Genomic DNA, 18,981 nt, shown 5'->3' with positions numbered 1-18,981 from the left:
GCTAATCAGGGAAGATACTGAACAGGTTTACAACTTTGCTAAATCATAGCTAGAATCAGTAGAAAGGATTATGCAAATGATAACCAATTTCACTGTTGATTTCACACAGATGATACAAATATAAACATTGGGGTTTTTTTTTTCCCCAAATTTGAACGGCAGGGAATTGCTGTTGCTGTTGTTTCATATTGACATCTGTTGGTGTAGACTACATATTGATTAACTATTTAGATATTGCATAAACAGTGGCTGCATTTTGTAACACTTCCTGTTGTCATGGGATTTTTTCCTTCTGTTTCATCGGCATTCCCATCAGCCTCAATCAGAACTGTGTGCTATTCATCACAACTCTAAATTGAAAAATTGACAGCGCTCATGGGCCTCAAACGCCGGTTCTGCTGACACAGGATTATCACATTTATCCTCTTTATTTAATCATTCTGATGAGACTGTTTTTCATATCCACTGCAGTAGTGACTTCCTAGGTACTTTCATCTGAGACTTTATGCACAACATTAAATTATCCATTTTTGATTTACATATGAGAAGTCTTTTATTGTATATCAAATAATTTGGCCATACTTGCTTTGTCTACAATTTTGTTGTCTTCAAAGTGTTCAGTGTTGAAAATGCTGCAGTTGTATTGTAGTTCACCTGCCACAGCAATGGAGGCCCGTGTTCTGTGTTCTGTAAATACACACATTAAAGAATATTTCATTTGCTTTCTACACATGAGATAATTGGAAACATAGCCCCTAATGAGGGAATGATGGATAGTTGTAAGATGTGTTGGTGGGTTTGACTTGTAAGTCTATGGCCATGAAAGTCTAGGGTCACCTAAACCATGACGCATTACTTAAACCATCACTGATCACCTAAACCATGACTCATCACTTAAACCATCACTGGTCACCTAAACCATGACTCATCACCTAAACCATGACTCATCACTGCAGCCCTTCCAGACGTTTTCTACATGTTCTAAGTAGCTAAAGGGGACCAGGGAGGCACTTTTTCATTTACAAGATTAGTGCATTCATAGTCATAGTCATAGTCATAGTTCCTTTATTTGTCTCCCAAAGGAGAAATTTTTCTTGGAATGAGGACATACTGCACTACAACAAAGATCAGACATACAAACACATGTCATATAACCAAAAACCATGTCATTACAATACATTAAAGATTTAAAGTGCATTACATTGTATACTTCTACCCAACCCCACAGCCCCTATACAACCATAAACCGTCAGACGTCATTATTATTTAAGATTTTAATTGACATTCATACTTGTTTATATGTTTCAATACTATTTAAACCTCTTACGCTAAGTGAATAGCATGCTATCATAGGCACTACTGCATTTATTTTGTAAAGGGATAGAAATGAGTAAATCTTTCACCTGAACAAAAAATATTGGCTCTGGGACGATCTCTTCAGACCTAGGTTCAAATCACGGTATAACTGTGCCACACAGAAATCAAGGTTTCAAGACTTTGCAGAACCCTTGGGTCCTGCTGTTCTTGCCAACAATATTCGTCATGAATATTCATGAAAAATCGCACATGCTCACGATTTTAAATGCCACAAACCACCATTTTGAAACACCCTGTAGTTAGCATTCTCCTGCAGGTAAGCGGAGTGTGACACTGCTTTGAGGGCAATAGACATGTTTGTTCCCTGTGCTTCACAGAAAGGCATGTACTGTATCTACTGTCGTTCTGCCCAACAGGGGGCGCTCCTACAGCAACAGACATGTTAGTTGTGTCAGTAATATGATAGAAAAAAGCTTCTAAAAGGGTCAATTTGAGCCTTCAGTTGTAAACCTTTATAGTATTCATTTATTGCTGTCTAAATGAGTTATTATGTCATGTGTTTCTCCTTGTTTGTTAGCGTTTGTAATATTATCTTTACCACTACCAGTGAAATTCATGCTCTCGAAGAAAGTGATGATGTTATCTGAGTGACTTTGTTATGTTGCTTATTGCTTGAGCAGGCAAAACGCTGGATAAGCATTGTAGGTTATGGCTTATAAATGGAAATACTGAAGCTCAAATTGCCACTTTTGTTAGGAGAGCATCTCTAAAATGATTGAGTTAGACATGGCAAGGGTTGTGTCCTGAATACATGACCAGGACTGTTACTGTATAAAACACATATGGTGGTAAGACTACTAATACTACTACTACTACTACTACTACTACTACTAATAATAATAATAATAATAATAATAATAAACATAATAATAAGCATAACTGTGACGGTGGGGTCGCGGCGAAGAACGAGACATACAATCCTTCACAGATACGTCACTTTTACTGGTACACGGTTGTTGCGCAATAGCGCACGAAGAACAAAGATACACACACACACTGCAACGTGTAGACTTTAGACATTGACGAGCACAGGACACTGCGCGAGCGCACATTAAGTAGACAAACCACAGTAGCCCCACGTGATCACGAGACGATTCACAGGTGAGACTTATTAATCACACAACAAAACCCTACCCACGTATATACACTGACGCAGACAAAGCACGTGGACTACGTTGACACACGCCCAAAAGGGAGGGGCCGGGGTCCTCAACGTGACAATAACCAATGAGGGCCTTTCTGCATGTCACATGAACTGCTTGAGCTAGTCTACAGACATGGTTCCATTGTCTTCTTTGTCTTTTCTAGAATTGCAGAGCAGCTCGTGTGGGAATCCAGGTGTCCCACCCAAGGGCGTCCTGTCTGGGACACGCTTCAACGTAGGGGACAAGATTCGCTACAGCTGTGTAACAGGCTATGTGCTGGACGGCCATCCCCAGCTCACCTGTGTGACCAACGCAGGCAACACAGCGGTATGGGACTTCCCAGTACCTATTTGCAGAGGTAAGCAACAGCTCTTTATGTGACTAATGCATGATGGGATGGATACACTGCATTTGTGTGCAGTTGTGTACAGGTGTGTGTGTGTGTGTGTGTGTGTGTGTGTGTGTGTGTGTGTGTGTGTGTGTGTGTGTGTGTGTGTGTGTGTGTGCGCACGCGTGTGTGTGCATATGTGTGCTTGTGTGTGTGCATATGTGTGTATGTGTGTGCGTGCACATGTGTATGTGCATATGTGTGCTTGTGTGTGTGTTGTGTGTGTGTGTGTGTGTGTGTGTGTGTGTGTGTGTGTGTGTGTGTGTGTGTGTGTGTGTGTGTGTGTGTGTGTTTGCCAGCGGCATACAGCATAATTCGTTCCAGGCTTTATAAGTAACCCATAAAACTTCTATATTATTTGAAAGTGAAATCCATCATATAGTCTAAGTCGTCATTTATTTTCAATAGTCAGATTATCTTGGTTTCCATTAGGACTTTAGCTGTGTTATAAGATGTACATTTGGATATGAATTTGGATATGATTTTTTTTTCGATAGAGCTATTTCTTAAATATGACATTCACAAGGTGTCTCTGTGACAATATTTTCAATATACTTCAACAGGCTTTTTAAAAATGAATAGGCTTTACAAATGTTAAATTTAAGACATGGAATAAACAGATGAGCTAACAATAATTTTACACGTAAAGTATAATAAAGGGATATGGGCATCGCCATTAAGTCCAGTGGCCAAAACTGGAGAACCTGGTGGCATTTGTAATGAGGAAAATGAAGTGGATACAATAAATAGCCTACAGTAGGTGTCAATGGCAGATGAGAGTCTCTAGGAACAGATTTATAGCACTGCATCAAGTAAGCTTGTTTTAAAGTTTTATGTTGTAATTTTGAGGAACTACTGTATGTTGGTTGTTCTGACTACATAATCGAAAATAGCGGGAGATGTGCTTGACATCTTGAAGAGCTTCGTAAAAGCCACTCGCTTCTTGGAATGTCTTTATATTGGATGCTTAATATCAGGAAATGTGATTTGAATCCTTGCCTAGAATTGGTATTTGCTGATTAAAAGTTTGGGAATCAAGCTAAATGGGTCTACCAAGTTTGCCAAGTATTCCATCAGTGGTATGTCAGAGAGAAGAGTTGCTCTCTGTACGGAAACCTGCAGTAACAGTGTGGTCATAAGTTATGTGAATTGTCTCTGAAATTTTTCTAACTGCTTATGTTAAACATTGCTTACATCCTCTTCATAATGGATTAGGTTATTCATACGAGCAATGTTCCACCATTTTACTAGCTTTTGAATACTTATTTATTAAATAAACGTGGAAAATTAGATTGTTAGTGAACTACTGAAGCAACTAAAAATGTAACATACATTCCACGCGCATAATTACTATGTAATTGTTTATGATGATTAGCCTCAGTCTTGCTTCAGTGATGACTGATTAGCCACATTCTGCAGTTCTAAACTTTAGAAACTTTAGTCTCTCAACAATCATTAGACATAGGGCTACAGTTTATATTTTGTTAGTCATTATTGCCATATTAGAGTTTCTCCACAGTCCTCAGGACCAGACATTCCATATTTCTGCACTATGCAACATTCTAAAACCCACCTGAGATGTTCCCGATGGACACTGTGAGTCACTTCAGTCAAAATCGAACAAGTCGTTCTTAAGTCTTGTGGCAGTCATCAGTGATCATGAGCCCACACTCAAAGATCCTATATTCCAAGTCTGAGTGGAAAATTAAAAAGCATGTGTACAATGTTTGATGTGATGTACAAAAGAGTAAGGTGACAGGCCATCTGTTAGTCATCCTCACAGCCTGTGTCTCTGAGACACACATGTTCCTACATTCCACAATCTAGTCAAAGTGAACTCTGTGAACTCTGCATGCTATTTTTCTATTTAAAGTCGATGGAACCATTGCTGTATGCCCTTGGTTTGAAGTTATGTGATCTGCTTATGTATAGTGTGTGTGTGTGTGTGTGTGTGTGTGTGTGTGTGTGTGTGTGTGTCTGTGTGTGTGTGTGTGTGTGTGTAAGATGTTCCTTGACGTAGGTTTCTTTTTGTGTGGGATGTCTGTGTCTAATCTCTTAGTTGTACGCTCTGTAAAGGCACGTTGCCATGGTATGGTGTGTGCTTTTGTGCTTGGGTGTATGTGTGTGTGACTGCGTGCCTGTGACCACATGCATGAATACACAAGTGGAGGTTTTGTATGTAAAATCATTATGTTCAGATTTATGTCATCTAATTTAACCAGTTTTGCATATGAAAATATAATATTGGTGACATTTTGGGTGACATTTGTCAGTATTAAAGCAGTATTTTCTTGTACACAAATGTTGGCATATACACTAAATATACATTAGACTGGCAGTATCGATACTTCAGTTCCTGCAGTGAAAGAGTTTCTGTGTGTCCTTGATATAACCATATGAAGATTTATTGTCCCAGGTTCAGACCAATTATAATGTGCATTAGCCATGAGCATTTTAAAATAAACAGTCCACTACTTATTTATGAATTTATTTATTTACTTATTTTCTTCCTTTGCATTGTGTATATTAGAAGATAATTGCTACAGTGACACCATCATGTTCATCTCTGAGATAGCTGAAGTGAAAACATCGTACAGTAGAAGGGTTAAGTGGAAAATACAGAATTTATACATACAGAATGTCAATTTCCCAGATAGATAGATAGATAGATAGATAGATAGATAGATAGATAGATAGATAGATTGTGACGTTCGGGGTGGCGCGAAGGACGAGACACGGGATCCTTGGCTGCGACAGACGTCACTTTTATTAACACAGAGATATTGCGCAATAGCGCACGAGGAACACGAAACATTCACACGTGTAAACTTAGACAACGACGAGCACAAGACACTGCGCGAACGCACGTTAAATAGACAGGCCACATCAACCCCACGTGATGACGAGACGAGCCACAGGTGAGACGGATAATGACAAGACGCACCCGCACCCACGGAGCTACACTGACGCAGACGAATAGACGCAGACAACGTTAACACACGCCCCAAAGGAAGGGTGCGGGGACCGTAACGTGACAGATGCCCCCATCAAGGGCACTACCCGTCCTGGGGTGCCAACAGGACCGAATGCCCCGAACCCACGTCGATGGGCGGATCCGAAGCGCCCAGTCCTGCGTCTGGGAGATGACCGCCCTCGGTGGAGAGTCCGCCACGCACAATCTAGAACACCCTTCCTGGGAAGACGGGGGAAAGGGGAAAACAACACGTTAGACCAGGGCTCTCAAGTCTCACGCATTGAGCGTGTGACACACGCATTTGACCGTCTTCACACGCCACACTTCCGATTTCACACGGCGAGTTTATTTACCTCCTTTATTTATCCTCCGATCCTTACCTCCGATCCTATCTATGTCGCCCTCCACTGGCGATCGATTGCGATATACAAACCCCCCCCCCCCCCCACCCCCCCTCAACAACTTATGTTCGCCACACGCCCACCCCCCGGCTCAACAATTCACGTTCGACACCCCCCCCCCCACCCCCGCTCAACAATTAACGTTCGCCACACCCCCCCCCCCCCCCCCCCCTCAACAACTCTCACACTCTGACATGAATCCAAAACTTGAGAGCCCTGCGTTAGACACATTTATCGGGACGGACACAAACACACAAACAGGGACACTTACACACAGAGGAACAAACAGGAAAAAGGGGTTCGGTACACATACAGGCAGACTCACAAACACTGGGACAGACACACACGACACAGGCGCCAGGCTGCGCACCAGAAGGAGGGCGATCAGGGGAGAAAGACCGGGAGCTGCTGGTGCTGCAGGCGCTGCGGTGGGCGGTGCTTCTCCTGCCCTTGCTGCAAACCCTCCACCGGGCGCAGCGCGGCTGGCGGACGCGCCATGTGCAGCGCGGTTGGCCGACGCGCCAGGTGCAGCGTGGCTGTTCCCGCCCCTCGGTGGGCCGTACGGGAATCCCTCCTCGCCCGGGGATCTCCCTCCGGACCTGGCAGTGGGAGGGGCTTCCTCCGCTTCCATCTCCTCCTCACTGCCACAGCTCCAGCTCATGGGCTGCCCCGAGCTGCCACCCCCGGGAACAGTCCATGTCGCTGGCTGGGGAGCGCTCGGGAGATGAGCCCGCCTCTGGACTCCTCCTCTTCCTCACCGGCGAACAGTTCCAAGGGGGGAGGACTCTCCTCTTCCTCCTCGGTATAGGAGCCCTCTTCCTCAGGGTATGCGGAGCACTCCGACGGAGGGTACTCCTCCTCGTCGTACTCCTCCCCTCTTCCTCCACAGTGGTAGAGGGACCTACGGGCGGAGGGATGTAGTCCTCTTCTTCGGACCCCTCCTCCTCCTCTTCCCCGTAATCGACGGTGGACGCGTCGTCTAGCGACGGGGGGTAGTCCTCTCCCTCTCCACCATAGTTCACCGTGGAGGCGTCGTATAACGACGGTGGGTAGGCCTCCTCTTCTCCCTCCTCTCCCTCACCGTAGTATACGGTGGGGGCGGAACAAACTGAGGGAGCCTGGTCTTCTTCCTCTTCCTCGCCCGGAGAGTCCGCCCCCTCGAACTCGCTCTCGGGGGTCTTCTCCGTGGAGCAGAGCTCGAGGGAGCCCACCCGCAGAGGTGAGAGGCCTCTGGAGGGAGAGGGGTGACGCTCCTTCCAAAACCGCACCGCGGTCTCGCGGAAATAGTCCGCCAACTCCTCCGTCTTGGCTTCCCGAGCCCGAAGCAGCATAACCGCACATAACGGGTCCTGCTGCATCGCCTCGAGGGTGACGGGGGCTCCGCGGTGCTGTGCAGGGGAAGAGGCGTGGTGGTGCTTGCTGGGCCTCCTCCCCTTCTTAGGTCGGGTGGTGTATCCTGATAGATACTTACAGTATTTTGTGATGACATGAAAAAGTAGCTTATGCAATGTGCACACTGTAACCATAACAACGGTGCATAGATATAGGCAGGCACAAGCATGGTCTTTGTTCTTTATCGTTAAGTGAAGAGGAGATTGTTTGCTTTAGGACCCACCGCCTGACATACAGGCCCTTACAGGCCCTTACAGGCCCTTACGGGACCTTACAGGACCTTACAGACCCTCCCTAACACAAGGCTGCAGATGGGACTCTAGGAAACCATAGCAAAAATGTCACTTGTCATATGGCCTTTCTTCTGGTCTAGTAAGGGCTCTACGGGTCATTGCTTTGTGAGTCACATATTTTAATAAGCAAATTTAGACTCAGATCTTACACTTCTTACCTTCTTTCTTTTTCTCTTTATTGTGGTACACATTACCCATCATCTCTTATGGCAAGACAGTTTTTAGAAAATTAAACTGAGCTGGGCTGTGTGTGTGTGTGTGTGTGTGTGTGTGTGTGTGTGTGTGTGTGTGTGTGTGTGTGTGTGTGTGTGTGTGAAAGAGAGAGAGAGAGAGAAAGTGAGAGAGAGAGAGAAAGTGGGTGTGGAGGGGGTTCATCATTCATTAAAAACAGAAATTCCATTTAAAATCTGAAATTAGGGAACCTTTAAAAATACAGCTTCTGCAAATGTCAGTGTTATGGGTAAATTCAGTAATTTATGCATCTCCAGCCTGGTGATGTAAAAAAACACTTTGGATTTATTAGTGGTTCTCTGGTGTTCTTTATTTCCACTTCTAATTGCATGATGGATGCTTTCACTTTCTCCACTGTTCAGTTTGGCTTGTGTGAGAATTGCAGTTTCCTGTAAAGCATCATTATTAAGTCTCTTTCACAGCCTCCAAAGCTTACAGCTGACACTGGGGCTCCTTTATAGAGGAACCATTGTTAGTAAAGAAAGACAGTCCCTCATTTTGTTTCTCCTCATGGATCTCTGAGGAACTAAGACCATAATAACAAAATGCACATGTGTAAATGCTAATGCTGCTGATTATTTATGAAAACTCCAGTCTGACTGTAGTAGTGACTGGTAGCAACTGGCTCAGCCATTTCATGTCATTATGCCACTGTGACTCTTCAAGGAATATTCACATTTCTGATCTCCAATTTGAACTATTCTTCACTCAAAAACAGAAATAGGAATGCAATAGGATCTGCAGGGTGAACAATTGAGGGGTTTTGAGAATGCGTGACTAGTGTGCATGATTAGTGAACCGTTGCCTTGGGCTGTTAGTGAGCCCATGGCATCAGAGTCCTGGCACGACAACACTGCCATACAGGTAGAGCTTTCTGAACAGCACATTCGGAAATGTCTTTTCGACCTGGCAGACAACTCATAGCCTGGGCATTATGAGGAATTACTGTCAATACATGCCATAAACCCCCGGGTGCACTCCACCACTGGGCAGCACGCCCTTTCTGGAACAGGAGAACCGACTCATACTTACCACTCATGCTCTTTCAGAGACAAACTTATGTTTTCATTATTTTTTTTTACTATATAGCCCGCGCAAAAGAAAAGAAAAGCCCTCAAACACAATAAAAAAACAAAAGCACACAACAAAAACAATCAGTGTTGTATTTTGTAGCTCAAGTCTAGATGTTTCATCTCTAGATATCTTCCAGGCAAGCTTTCAGGGTATTTCATTAACATATCAAGTGTTAGGCCAATAAATTTGGACTGCTAATAAATAGTGGGAAGTGTTCATGCATGTATACATTGTGCAGTAGAGGTCAATGGTAACATGGCTGTCAACTCAATAGAAGCAGGCCCTTATAATAGGGATTGCTGTTCTCTTAATCAGACATCTATAAAAGGCCACCAGGCAGGTCACAACCTGGCTGATCTCCAATAATGCCTGTCTCGTAAATGCACATTATCTGCTGACTATGCATGTGGCAGATATTGTTGTAGACAATTGGGTGGTGTGTATGTCTAATGCATGAGTAGTGTAGATTACATAGTGACAAAGGTATGTAATGCTGAATCATGCAAAAAACATGAACCCGTCTGGATGTAAGACACTAATGTGGTACGGTTTATTTGTATACCGGCTCACAGTGCATGCTGGGACTGTGGAGCCCTAGTTGTGACCTCCAGCGGGTCTGACTGCCTTCTATCCTGGAAACACACTTGCATTTTCTACTCAGGAATCAATACTGCTCAGTGTGAACAAGCTTAAAATTCCTATATGTATCTACTTTTGTCCAATATAATTACTCAAGCTGTATTATGACCCTGATAGTGCGACGGTTCAGTTATGACAGGCGTTGGACATGCTAGACTTTAAATTTGTCAGGCTCTTAATATTGAAGAGGTTAGAAGGCTCACTGCTGAAATCATGTTGCTCCTTCCCGCTCCCTGTCTAGTGTTTAACAACCACTGGGACCACCTGCTTAAAGATGCAAATCCCCAGTGAATTCCACAGCCTGGAGAAATGGGATCCCCGAACTCTTCATGCATACAGTATTCTACCCAAAAGGCTGCAGATTTGGTCCACATATTGGATGAAATAAATGACTCCAACTGCACAATTTAGAGTCACAAATGCCTGTCTTCTCCAAGGCTGAAATTGACGTAGTAGATATTTTGTACTGGACCAGAATCACAGCTCATGCCAGGGTAATAAAAATATTGCCTTACAAGTGTAATTTCAAGCAAGAATTGAACCTTAACTATACCAATTTATTGAGCAAAATTATATGCCAGATGTTGATGCGAAAATGGGATTTTTCTTTTTCTTGTGGTATGGCTAAAATCGTTGGAATGTGTATGAGTGTTTTTATTTAACAGAGGAGCCTCTCGACAGGTTTCACAGTTATATTTTCACTTCTGCTACCATTCTAGAGAAAAGCCTCCGTGTCCTTGTTGAATTTTGATTGTCCTTAATGTCTCACCCCATAGGCCAGGTACGCTCTGATTAATTCTACTAGGTGCATCTCTGAAAGATTTATTCATATGCACCAAGTATACAAAACCTTAGGGATACCTACCATATAGGTGTGCGTAATAAGTCACCATATGACCAGATGTGGCCTATTTCTGGACTATGGTAGTGAACAATGTACAAGTAAATGTTAAACATACATATGCAAACATTTACAATATACCTAAACAATAAATCATCGTGTTCTAATTGCATCATAGCTTTCTCCTAATATGACAGTGACACCGTTCATGCGTATTACGTGCCGTGCATACATTTGCAAATGTCAGCATGCATTAATAAACGCGTAAACAACATAGGCAGATCACACCTCCTCTGTTGGCAGAAACAGGCCACTTATACAAAGAGGATGATGGGAAATGTACAGACTTGGTCCAAAAATAGATGGCACCTTCCAGCTGTGACCTAAGGTCTGTGTTCTTAATGTGTTCCCTCAGTGTACATGCAAGTTAATGACTGGTTTGACTGGTTTGACTGGTCTTATTAAAAGTTATGGACTCTGAATTAAACCTAAACTTTTGATGTAGGTTGATAAATACCTGAAATATAGAGTGTGCATCTGAAACAGGAGATGAGATTTGCAGCTACTTAATTGGTATTGATGTTTGCCTTTGCCATTACATTTTGTGAAAGGCCGAAACATAATGTGTTCAGCTTGCAAACGCTCTAATCTAATTACAGAAACGGCAGCCATATATCCCCGTTGCCTCTTGGTGGCTGTTTTGGGAGAGTGTTGACAAATCACAGGCATTTAGAGACAGTAGTTCTAACTGCTGCCAAAATCACAGGGCCCGTCTTCAACCATGTCACAGGGAGATACTGGGTCTTCACTCATATGTCCTCTCCCACTGCAGAAGTGTCTTCTGTGGCGTGCAGCCCCTGCTAAATGCTGAGCCCCCCCAATAAATGCTGAAAATATAGTTTCGTTTGGGAGTGTATTGGGTGGACTTCGTTGGGCTTAGCAAAATACAGCTGCAGTCACAATCAGCTTCTCCATGCTGACAACTTCAGAGCCGGGGCAAAAAAAACAGGAATACAACCACAGAATAATTGAATTGGCATGTCTCAGCACTTTGTGTTTAGAGGCCCCAAGTCTGGGGCCAGGAGGGACTAGGGTTCGTACAACATTCACAAACCAACTGTCAACTGTCTTTTATAGATGTGGTTTGCTCTCAGGAGCTCTAGCTCTTTCTTTTCTTTGCTCCAAATCCTTTCTTTAGAGAAAGCCTTTTTTCCAGAGGCACAAGAGTGAGTGCTAGCAAACTAGAAAACAGCAGCACAGCTAGAGCTGAGGGTCCTGGGTGCATAGAGCTATATGATAACATGTAACGAGACCGAAGAGGAGAGAGAGAGAGAGAGACAGACAGAGAGAGAGAGAGAGAGAGAGAGAGAGAGATTGCACTTGAATGAAACAATAAAGCACAACATCTTGTAGCTCTCGAGACAAAGTACATAATGCAGCATTATAGTTAGCCTTGGGATGTGTGTGCATTACTTTTGGAGTAGTAATGTTATATTGCCATTGTAGGGTCCTCCAAAGTAACAGATTATCTTCTTTTCTGGGGAGCCACAGCAATGTACCATCCAGGGCTTTACGTGGTCCAGTGCAACTCATTTAACACATCAGCTAGCCATGAAGTCACACATTTGCTCAATCAAGTGTTTTGGAAGTCGGAAAGCAATAAAGTCAGTGCTGTGTATCTGCATAGAAGAAGCTGCAGAGTCTTGAAGTCGGCCATAGTTCTCATATTCCTGTGTGTTTTCTGCCCTTTAATAACAGTGCTATGTGTCAGTTCATTGCCTCTTCATTTGGTATAATCCAGAGTTTTGTATTTGTGCGTATATTTAAAACTGAATTTAGCTGAATTTAAACTGAAATCTACTGTCTATATTTGCAGTATCACACATGCCACACAGAGGACTCTGATTTAATATTTGTTGGGTTTTTTTTTTTTTTTTTTTGTCTTTTGAAGGAACAAACTTTGCTAACCTTTCATAGCATGCTGAATGGTGTTGTAAGTATAACTTTTTAGTTAGATTATAGAGAATCACTGCCAGGCGATGATATGAGGGAAAGTTTGGGGCTTTGAAAAGAACATGTCAGTCTGAATGTGGTGGGAGGATGCACTGTTGAGTTTAATAACAAAAAAATACGCTGCCCTCAAACATTCGCGAACATCTATGGCTCCCATTGCTCATCTCCATCTAAGTGGATTCCTTGGTAAGAAAAAGTGGGTTTTGCCTAGATAATGGTTTGACAATTCTCTTTTTCCAAACTGCTGTTAAAAGCACATATTGAAAATCTTTTGCCCCAAGGTGGTGTAAACACCTGAAAGGTGTGAATGCTGATGAGCAACTGACATCAAAGCCTTGAGAGAAATTGCTTGGCACATTGCATCATTCTCACGGTGGTTCTTCTGTCACTCGGATGCTCCTTTGCTCTCTTTACTACCTCACTGCAGTAGACAAAATGGCAAAATCTACATTGCTAAACAACGGTTAAGTTATTGTAAAGGAACAAAGAAAACAGGACATTGGGGACATTTAGAAAAGCCAGATGTCCCCCAATTTTTTACAGTGTGGGGAAAATTACATATAAAAGTAGTGCAGTCTACACCTAGATATTATTAATGCAGACATCTCGAAAATATATCAAATATTGTATGTAAGCCCAAAGTTCCTGCTCCTGGTTCACATTCCCTCTGGAATTTTTTGTGACTGTTGCATTTTCCAACATTCTCCACCAGTATTTTTGCAGTACATCTGAAACTAGCTTCACCTTACCTTGGGTTTTAGTTTGTTATTTATGTATTTTATGAATATGTTGGGAAAGTGAGGAAAAGAAAGGACAGAACGTGTGTCAGGCCCTTAACGTGAGCACTTGGCATGCCGTCTGGCATAGAGGTTTTCTGTGTTTGGACCGAGCTCTAGTCAAGCATGAATAATTCAATATCTACCTGAACTTGGTTCACCTAAAAAAGTACTTGATCTACTTATAAAATAAGCTCCTAATGACAGCTATAGCCGGTTCTGTGGGTGCACAAAAAATCGCATTAATTCGTAAGCACAGAGCTACGATGTGCTGGTATTTTTTGACTGCTCAGAAAGCGCCCTTTCATGCTTTCATGCTGTACTGGTGCAAGATGCATAAGGTGCAGGTGGCCATGAATATCCAAGACTGGAAATCCCATGTAAATGAGGTGTTCAGGTGTTGCTAAGTCCTCCAAGGGCCTCTTCTGTTGTTCATGCACAATCTATAACCTGCCATAGTCTGCTGCTTTGTAGAAGGTGTTAGGCTGAAATTTGTAGAAATGTGCAACAGTTATATTCATGGACTAATGTCCTTGAAAAGCAGTTATGACACTGGCTGATGGATAAATGGACATGATTAGTAATAGTTACAGAACAGCCATCATTTAAGCTCAACAACCTAACTAGCTTAAATAACCACAAACAGCTTAAAGTCTTTACCTGAGGTACTGGAGAGGTTAGGGTATAAGTAAGATAGCTTTTCCACAGATGCATGAAAGCTACAGTAATGTATTGCACTATACACCCTGGATTTTAACTGCAAATATCTGGTGCTATATACTAAATAGCACTGAGTGATGGAATGCATTATTCCAATTCCTATTATCCATATTGGCCCTCATAGTATAAGATACGAAATATGACTGGCTGAAAAGACACCAATTAATTACCATACCCTTTTAGACAAGTCATCATAACTGTAGTGTGAAGTAGCTTTAAATGTAATATGTTTTGCCTGAATGTTTAAGTCTGTTGGCAGTACATTTAGTACTGTCAAAGATATTGGATGACCCAGCAATCACTTGCTCGCCTCAGTGCTTACAAAGAGCCCCTCTCCCGAACGCCCACTCTCATGTCATGTAGGTGGTGAGTGAGATTGGTTTCTATTATCCTCTGGACCAGACCCTTACATGAAATAGCTTTTTAATGAAATTGTCTTAATACATTTTTATCATAAAGTTTTATGTCAAATTAGTACTATTGAAAGTATTGAAACAAATCGTTTTAAATCTTTGACATGTAAGTTCAGTTTGCAGCTGTGTAAAACACCAACACCACACCAGCAATGGGGCTGGTTTCTTTCTAAAGCCTTTTGTTTTATCCTTGACAGAATGACAATTAGGGAAACAGTATTTTGACATTTTAATGCACAGTTTGCCTAGTCTGCTGCAAAAAACACTCGCCTGTCAGAGGGTCACCTGTCAGAGTCTCACCTACTGATGTTTCTCTGTGTGTAAAGCTTGATTTTAAGCTCTCAAAAGGTCATTCATACATTTCATTGATGGCTTTGCACCTATGGTAAGACTGTTGACAAGGTGGAGAATTTCAGAAGTTCTGAAAGTCAGTAGTACTGCCAGTTGTTAAGGAGTGCCCTGTAAATATTCAGCACATGATCATCAATTTGTCTCTAAAGACAAAGCAAAGCTTTTTACACCTTCACAGTATGACAAAGAGAAATAGACACATCCTTAGAAACATAACATTAAACTTTATTCAGACTTAAGCTTACAAAGAATAAATGTATACAGATAATAATGCTAGACAAAGGATACTAGTGTTGACATCTTTAAAACACCAGGCAGGTTTTAAGTCATATCTGGGTCTCACACATCCTAACATTGCAGTCAGCCCTGCGCAGAGAAGACTGTGGGCAGTAATGGAAACAGTGCTTTCATGAGACAAACTTTGTGCCTTCTGCTGAACATTAGCTTTACTTCTATAAGAGCACGAAGCTGCGGATGGTGGACAACGTGTCATATAGCATCAGCAGGGCTCTCAAGTCTCACGCATTGAGCGTGTGACACACGCATTTGACCGTCTTCACACGCTCACACGCCACACTTCCGATTTCACACGGCGAGAAAAAAGCAATCTAGTTTATTTACCTCCGATCCATATCTATGTCAACAACTTATGTTCGCTACCCCCCCCCCCTTCAACAACTCACGTTCGCCACCCCCCCCCCCCCCCCGCTCAACAATTAACGTTCGCCACCCCCCCCGTCAACAACTCTCACACTCTGACATGAATCCAAAACTTGAGAGCCCTGAGCATCAGCAACCCCCCCAAGGGGGTAGCTAATCTGGCTTAGCTAATCCAATCTACTGAAACAAAGAGCATAGCTATGAATATTTAATTGATCTGCAGGGATTGAGTCTAACTCCTGTTTTATGCGGAGGACATACCACTGTATAAAAATACTGAAGTGTAGTTTTAGAGAGATTCATGCATAACTGAAGAAACATGATATATATCAAATAAAGAACTACTCCCAGTGGATATTTGTCTATATATAATGGAGGCTGATGGAACAGACATATGCTGGTTAATCTCAGTGTCCTCGTTCAATCTGTCTCTTTTTTTAATAGATGCCCATTGTTATATCACATCCTTGTTTATGATGCAGTCATGAGATTAAAAGCGAAACAATATGCAGCTGTTGTAAGATGTTAAATGAATATTAATATGCTATCATCTATAGTCAGTCTGTTTGGATTAATGAGTCTCTTACTAGTATCTCTCCCTTCAATGCCTGACTGATGTGAGGTGATGTGATGGTATCAGTGATGATACTGTACAGAAAGTGAACTAGTGCAGTTCTGCTAAAGGACAGAGCCATAAACGTCTTGCACATTCTGATAATCGTTTCTCTTTTGCTCCATTATTTTCTTTTTTTTAAACCATACTATGACGCCTTTTGAGTTTTTGGAGAAATATTTTATGGAATCTCTTCCATTGACATTCAACATAATTTGACATTATAGTCATGAAGACTTTGCCAGCCAGGTACTGGATAAGGATGAAGTTGCATCCTTATCTGAATATTCAACACTCATAAACGATGAACATTCTCAAAATCCTTACTGAGACAAAAGGCATCGAGAGCTCATTCAGGTCTCTTTGATTCATATTTCCAAGAGAACTCTGACTTGCCTGCTTTTGTTAGAAGACGTGAGATGTGAGCCATCTTTGTTCGTCCATATTCAATATTAATTTGACTCATCACTCTTAATTGTCATTTGTCATTCACTGAAAGTGCCATGTATCAGAATCTAATGAATCAACTGAGCCAATTTAGTGTGCCATTTGTCTCTTTTATCTGTCCACATTTATAGAGGAGAGATCAAGCCCTGCTTATAGCAGTCTATTGTTAGAAAGGAGGCAGGGCTGTATCTCCTACCACCATGGACTAATGACATTATGTGCAGCATGCACTGTCTAGGCATAAGCAAAAAGGTTTAATAAACCCTTTGGCACTGGGCATGTTGAGTGTGTTGGGTCAAGGAGAATCCAATGTGAATCATTTTTAATGATGTGCACAGTGGATAATAATCTTTATGTTGGTCAATGAATCTACTGCTGTTCTGTGTGAGTGATGTCAGAGCTACAGTCTTAAGAATGAAATTTTCATGCAGTGCAAAATAGGAGTTAGCTAAAACATTTTCTGACTTTGTAGGATTCCTATTAGAGAGATACACTACAATGTTCTTGACTGCTCTGCATCTTTTCACTGTGGTGAAGGGGGCATCTGCTAACTTAACCTTTTTGAGTATGAGTATGTGTGTGTGTGTTTTGTTGTTTTTTTTATTTGAATTTTCATGTCTTTTGCAAGAGATCACACATTTACAGGGATGATCATGACACATGTTCAGACATTTAATTTTCTGTCCTCTCTGGCAAAATGCAAATCAAAAACGGAAGCAGAAAGGTATGAGTTGCTTGTAGGGTGTTCGTAAGATGACAGTCATAAAGGGACATAAACCCTTAGCTGTGTTATTTTTAAATGTCACTATACCGATGTTAAACAACATGCCTGTTTAAAAATGTTAGTCATGTGACCCTTTTCTTTGCCATGCCATAAAGAAATCTGTTTCCCCTTGGTGTAGTATTTCCTCCACATTTAAAGCTAGGTAAGGGCTTTAAATTAGACCCCACTATGAGAAGCAGTCCATTACGTGCCTCATCTGTGTTGTTGAACAATAGGCCAATTAGATTTAATGCATCAAACACTACTGCATTACGTTGATCAGTGAGCCATTATGAAGGTCACGAGATGGCCTCCTCTTACTTTTCTCAGAACAGTGTCTCACTTATATGTGCTAAAAAGGAATTCAGGTTTAACAAGTTGATAAACATCATGCCTGGAGAAGAAGATCAACCTCTCTAGAGGCAAGGCCGGGCACTCCAGTGTGGACCATAATGCTTTTTGTTCACTAGGCATTTTTTATTTCATTTGTAGGCGTCAGACAGTCAAATTCATGCTCGTTCAAGTTAGAAAGATCTCACATTATAAAGCATACATCCCAGCGAAAATTTAACCCCTATTGAGCTGCTAATGGGAGCTTTGACAGAACGATGAAGAAAGAACACAGGGCATTTGGGCAGATTTGTGTGTCTCCCCAGAACTGGACTAATCCTGCTCCTACTGCGTCTTGTTTGATCCTCCCCTTGATGGTGGACAGGGCTGCCCGCAACAAATCACTTACTGTAATCACTTCAAGCTATCGGCCCATCTATTCACTCCATCTATCAATGGAGTGTCAGTGTCTTCAACACTAACTATATTAATAAATGCAAATTTTCAAGACTTTGAAGCAAAAAATAAATAAAAACATTTGAGTTTCTTTTTTTCCATTACCCCTCATTTGCTTTGACACTAATTGCAGTTCTGCTTATCAAACGTTTCTCATGCACGCTTTGGCGTTTGCCAAAACAGACTTCAGCACTGCCCATGTCAGTTGTGGCAGGATCACTTTAAACAAAGTAGCAGCAAAAGAGTAGAGACCAAAAAAGTGAAAAAAAGTGGAGCGGAGAGAGGAAACGCATGAAAGTGGGTGTTGAGAAGCCATGTTCTCTGATATGAGACACGCAATGTGTCTGACGGCTGTGCTGGTACCATTAACCCTGGCACAAACCTGTGGCATGGGGCACAAACCTGTGGCATGGGGCACAAACATGAAGGGTTGAAGATGAGGAGATGAAAGCAGGCATAAGCCAACATTAGATTTTCCTGCATGCACTGAAATGACGAGGGCTCCCCGTTGAAGTTCTTAGATACACAAACCACCCACTACACCACTTTTCTTAAATGCATGTGCTGTATGTGCAGGAATCTGCCAATCCTATAAACCGACATCAAATCCTATTTTACAAAAAGGACATGTTTGTCTTCTATGATTAGCAGTGTTTGTTGGTGTGTCTATATGAGCAAAAGAAC

At 42.1% G+C, this 18,981-nt stretch overlaps 1 protein-coding gene across 3 annotated transcripts in view; it reads left to right on the top strand.

Annotated features, from left to right (window-relative positions):
* Positions 1-18,981, top strand: part of csmd3b (CUB and Sushi multiple domains 3b) — a 336,693-nt gene that overhangs the window by 95,720 nt on the left and 221,992 nt on the right. For all 3 annotated transcript variants that reach the window (XM_077009034.1, XM_077009033.1, XM_077009032.1), the window contains exon 4: positions 2,686-2,880. In XM_077009034.1, coding sequence (XP_076865149.1) covers positions 2,686-2,880 — 195 coding nt within the window. The remainder of the gene's footprint in view (positions 1-2,685; positions 2,881-18,981) is intronic.

Source organism: Brachyhypopomus gauderio, chromosome 6, assembly GCF_052324685.1.
Source record: "Brachyhypopomus gauderio isolate BG-103 chromosome 6, BGAUD_0.2, whole genome shotgun sequence".
Taxonomy (NCBI): domain Eukaryota; kingdom Metazoa; phylum Chordata; class Actinopteri; order Gymnotiformes; family Hypopomidae; genus Brachyhypopomus; species Brachyhypopomus gauderio.
Note: the sequence above shows the minus strand (reverse complement) of the source record. Positions and strands in the feature narration are given on the sequence as shown.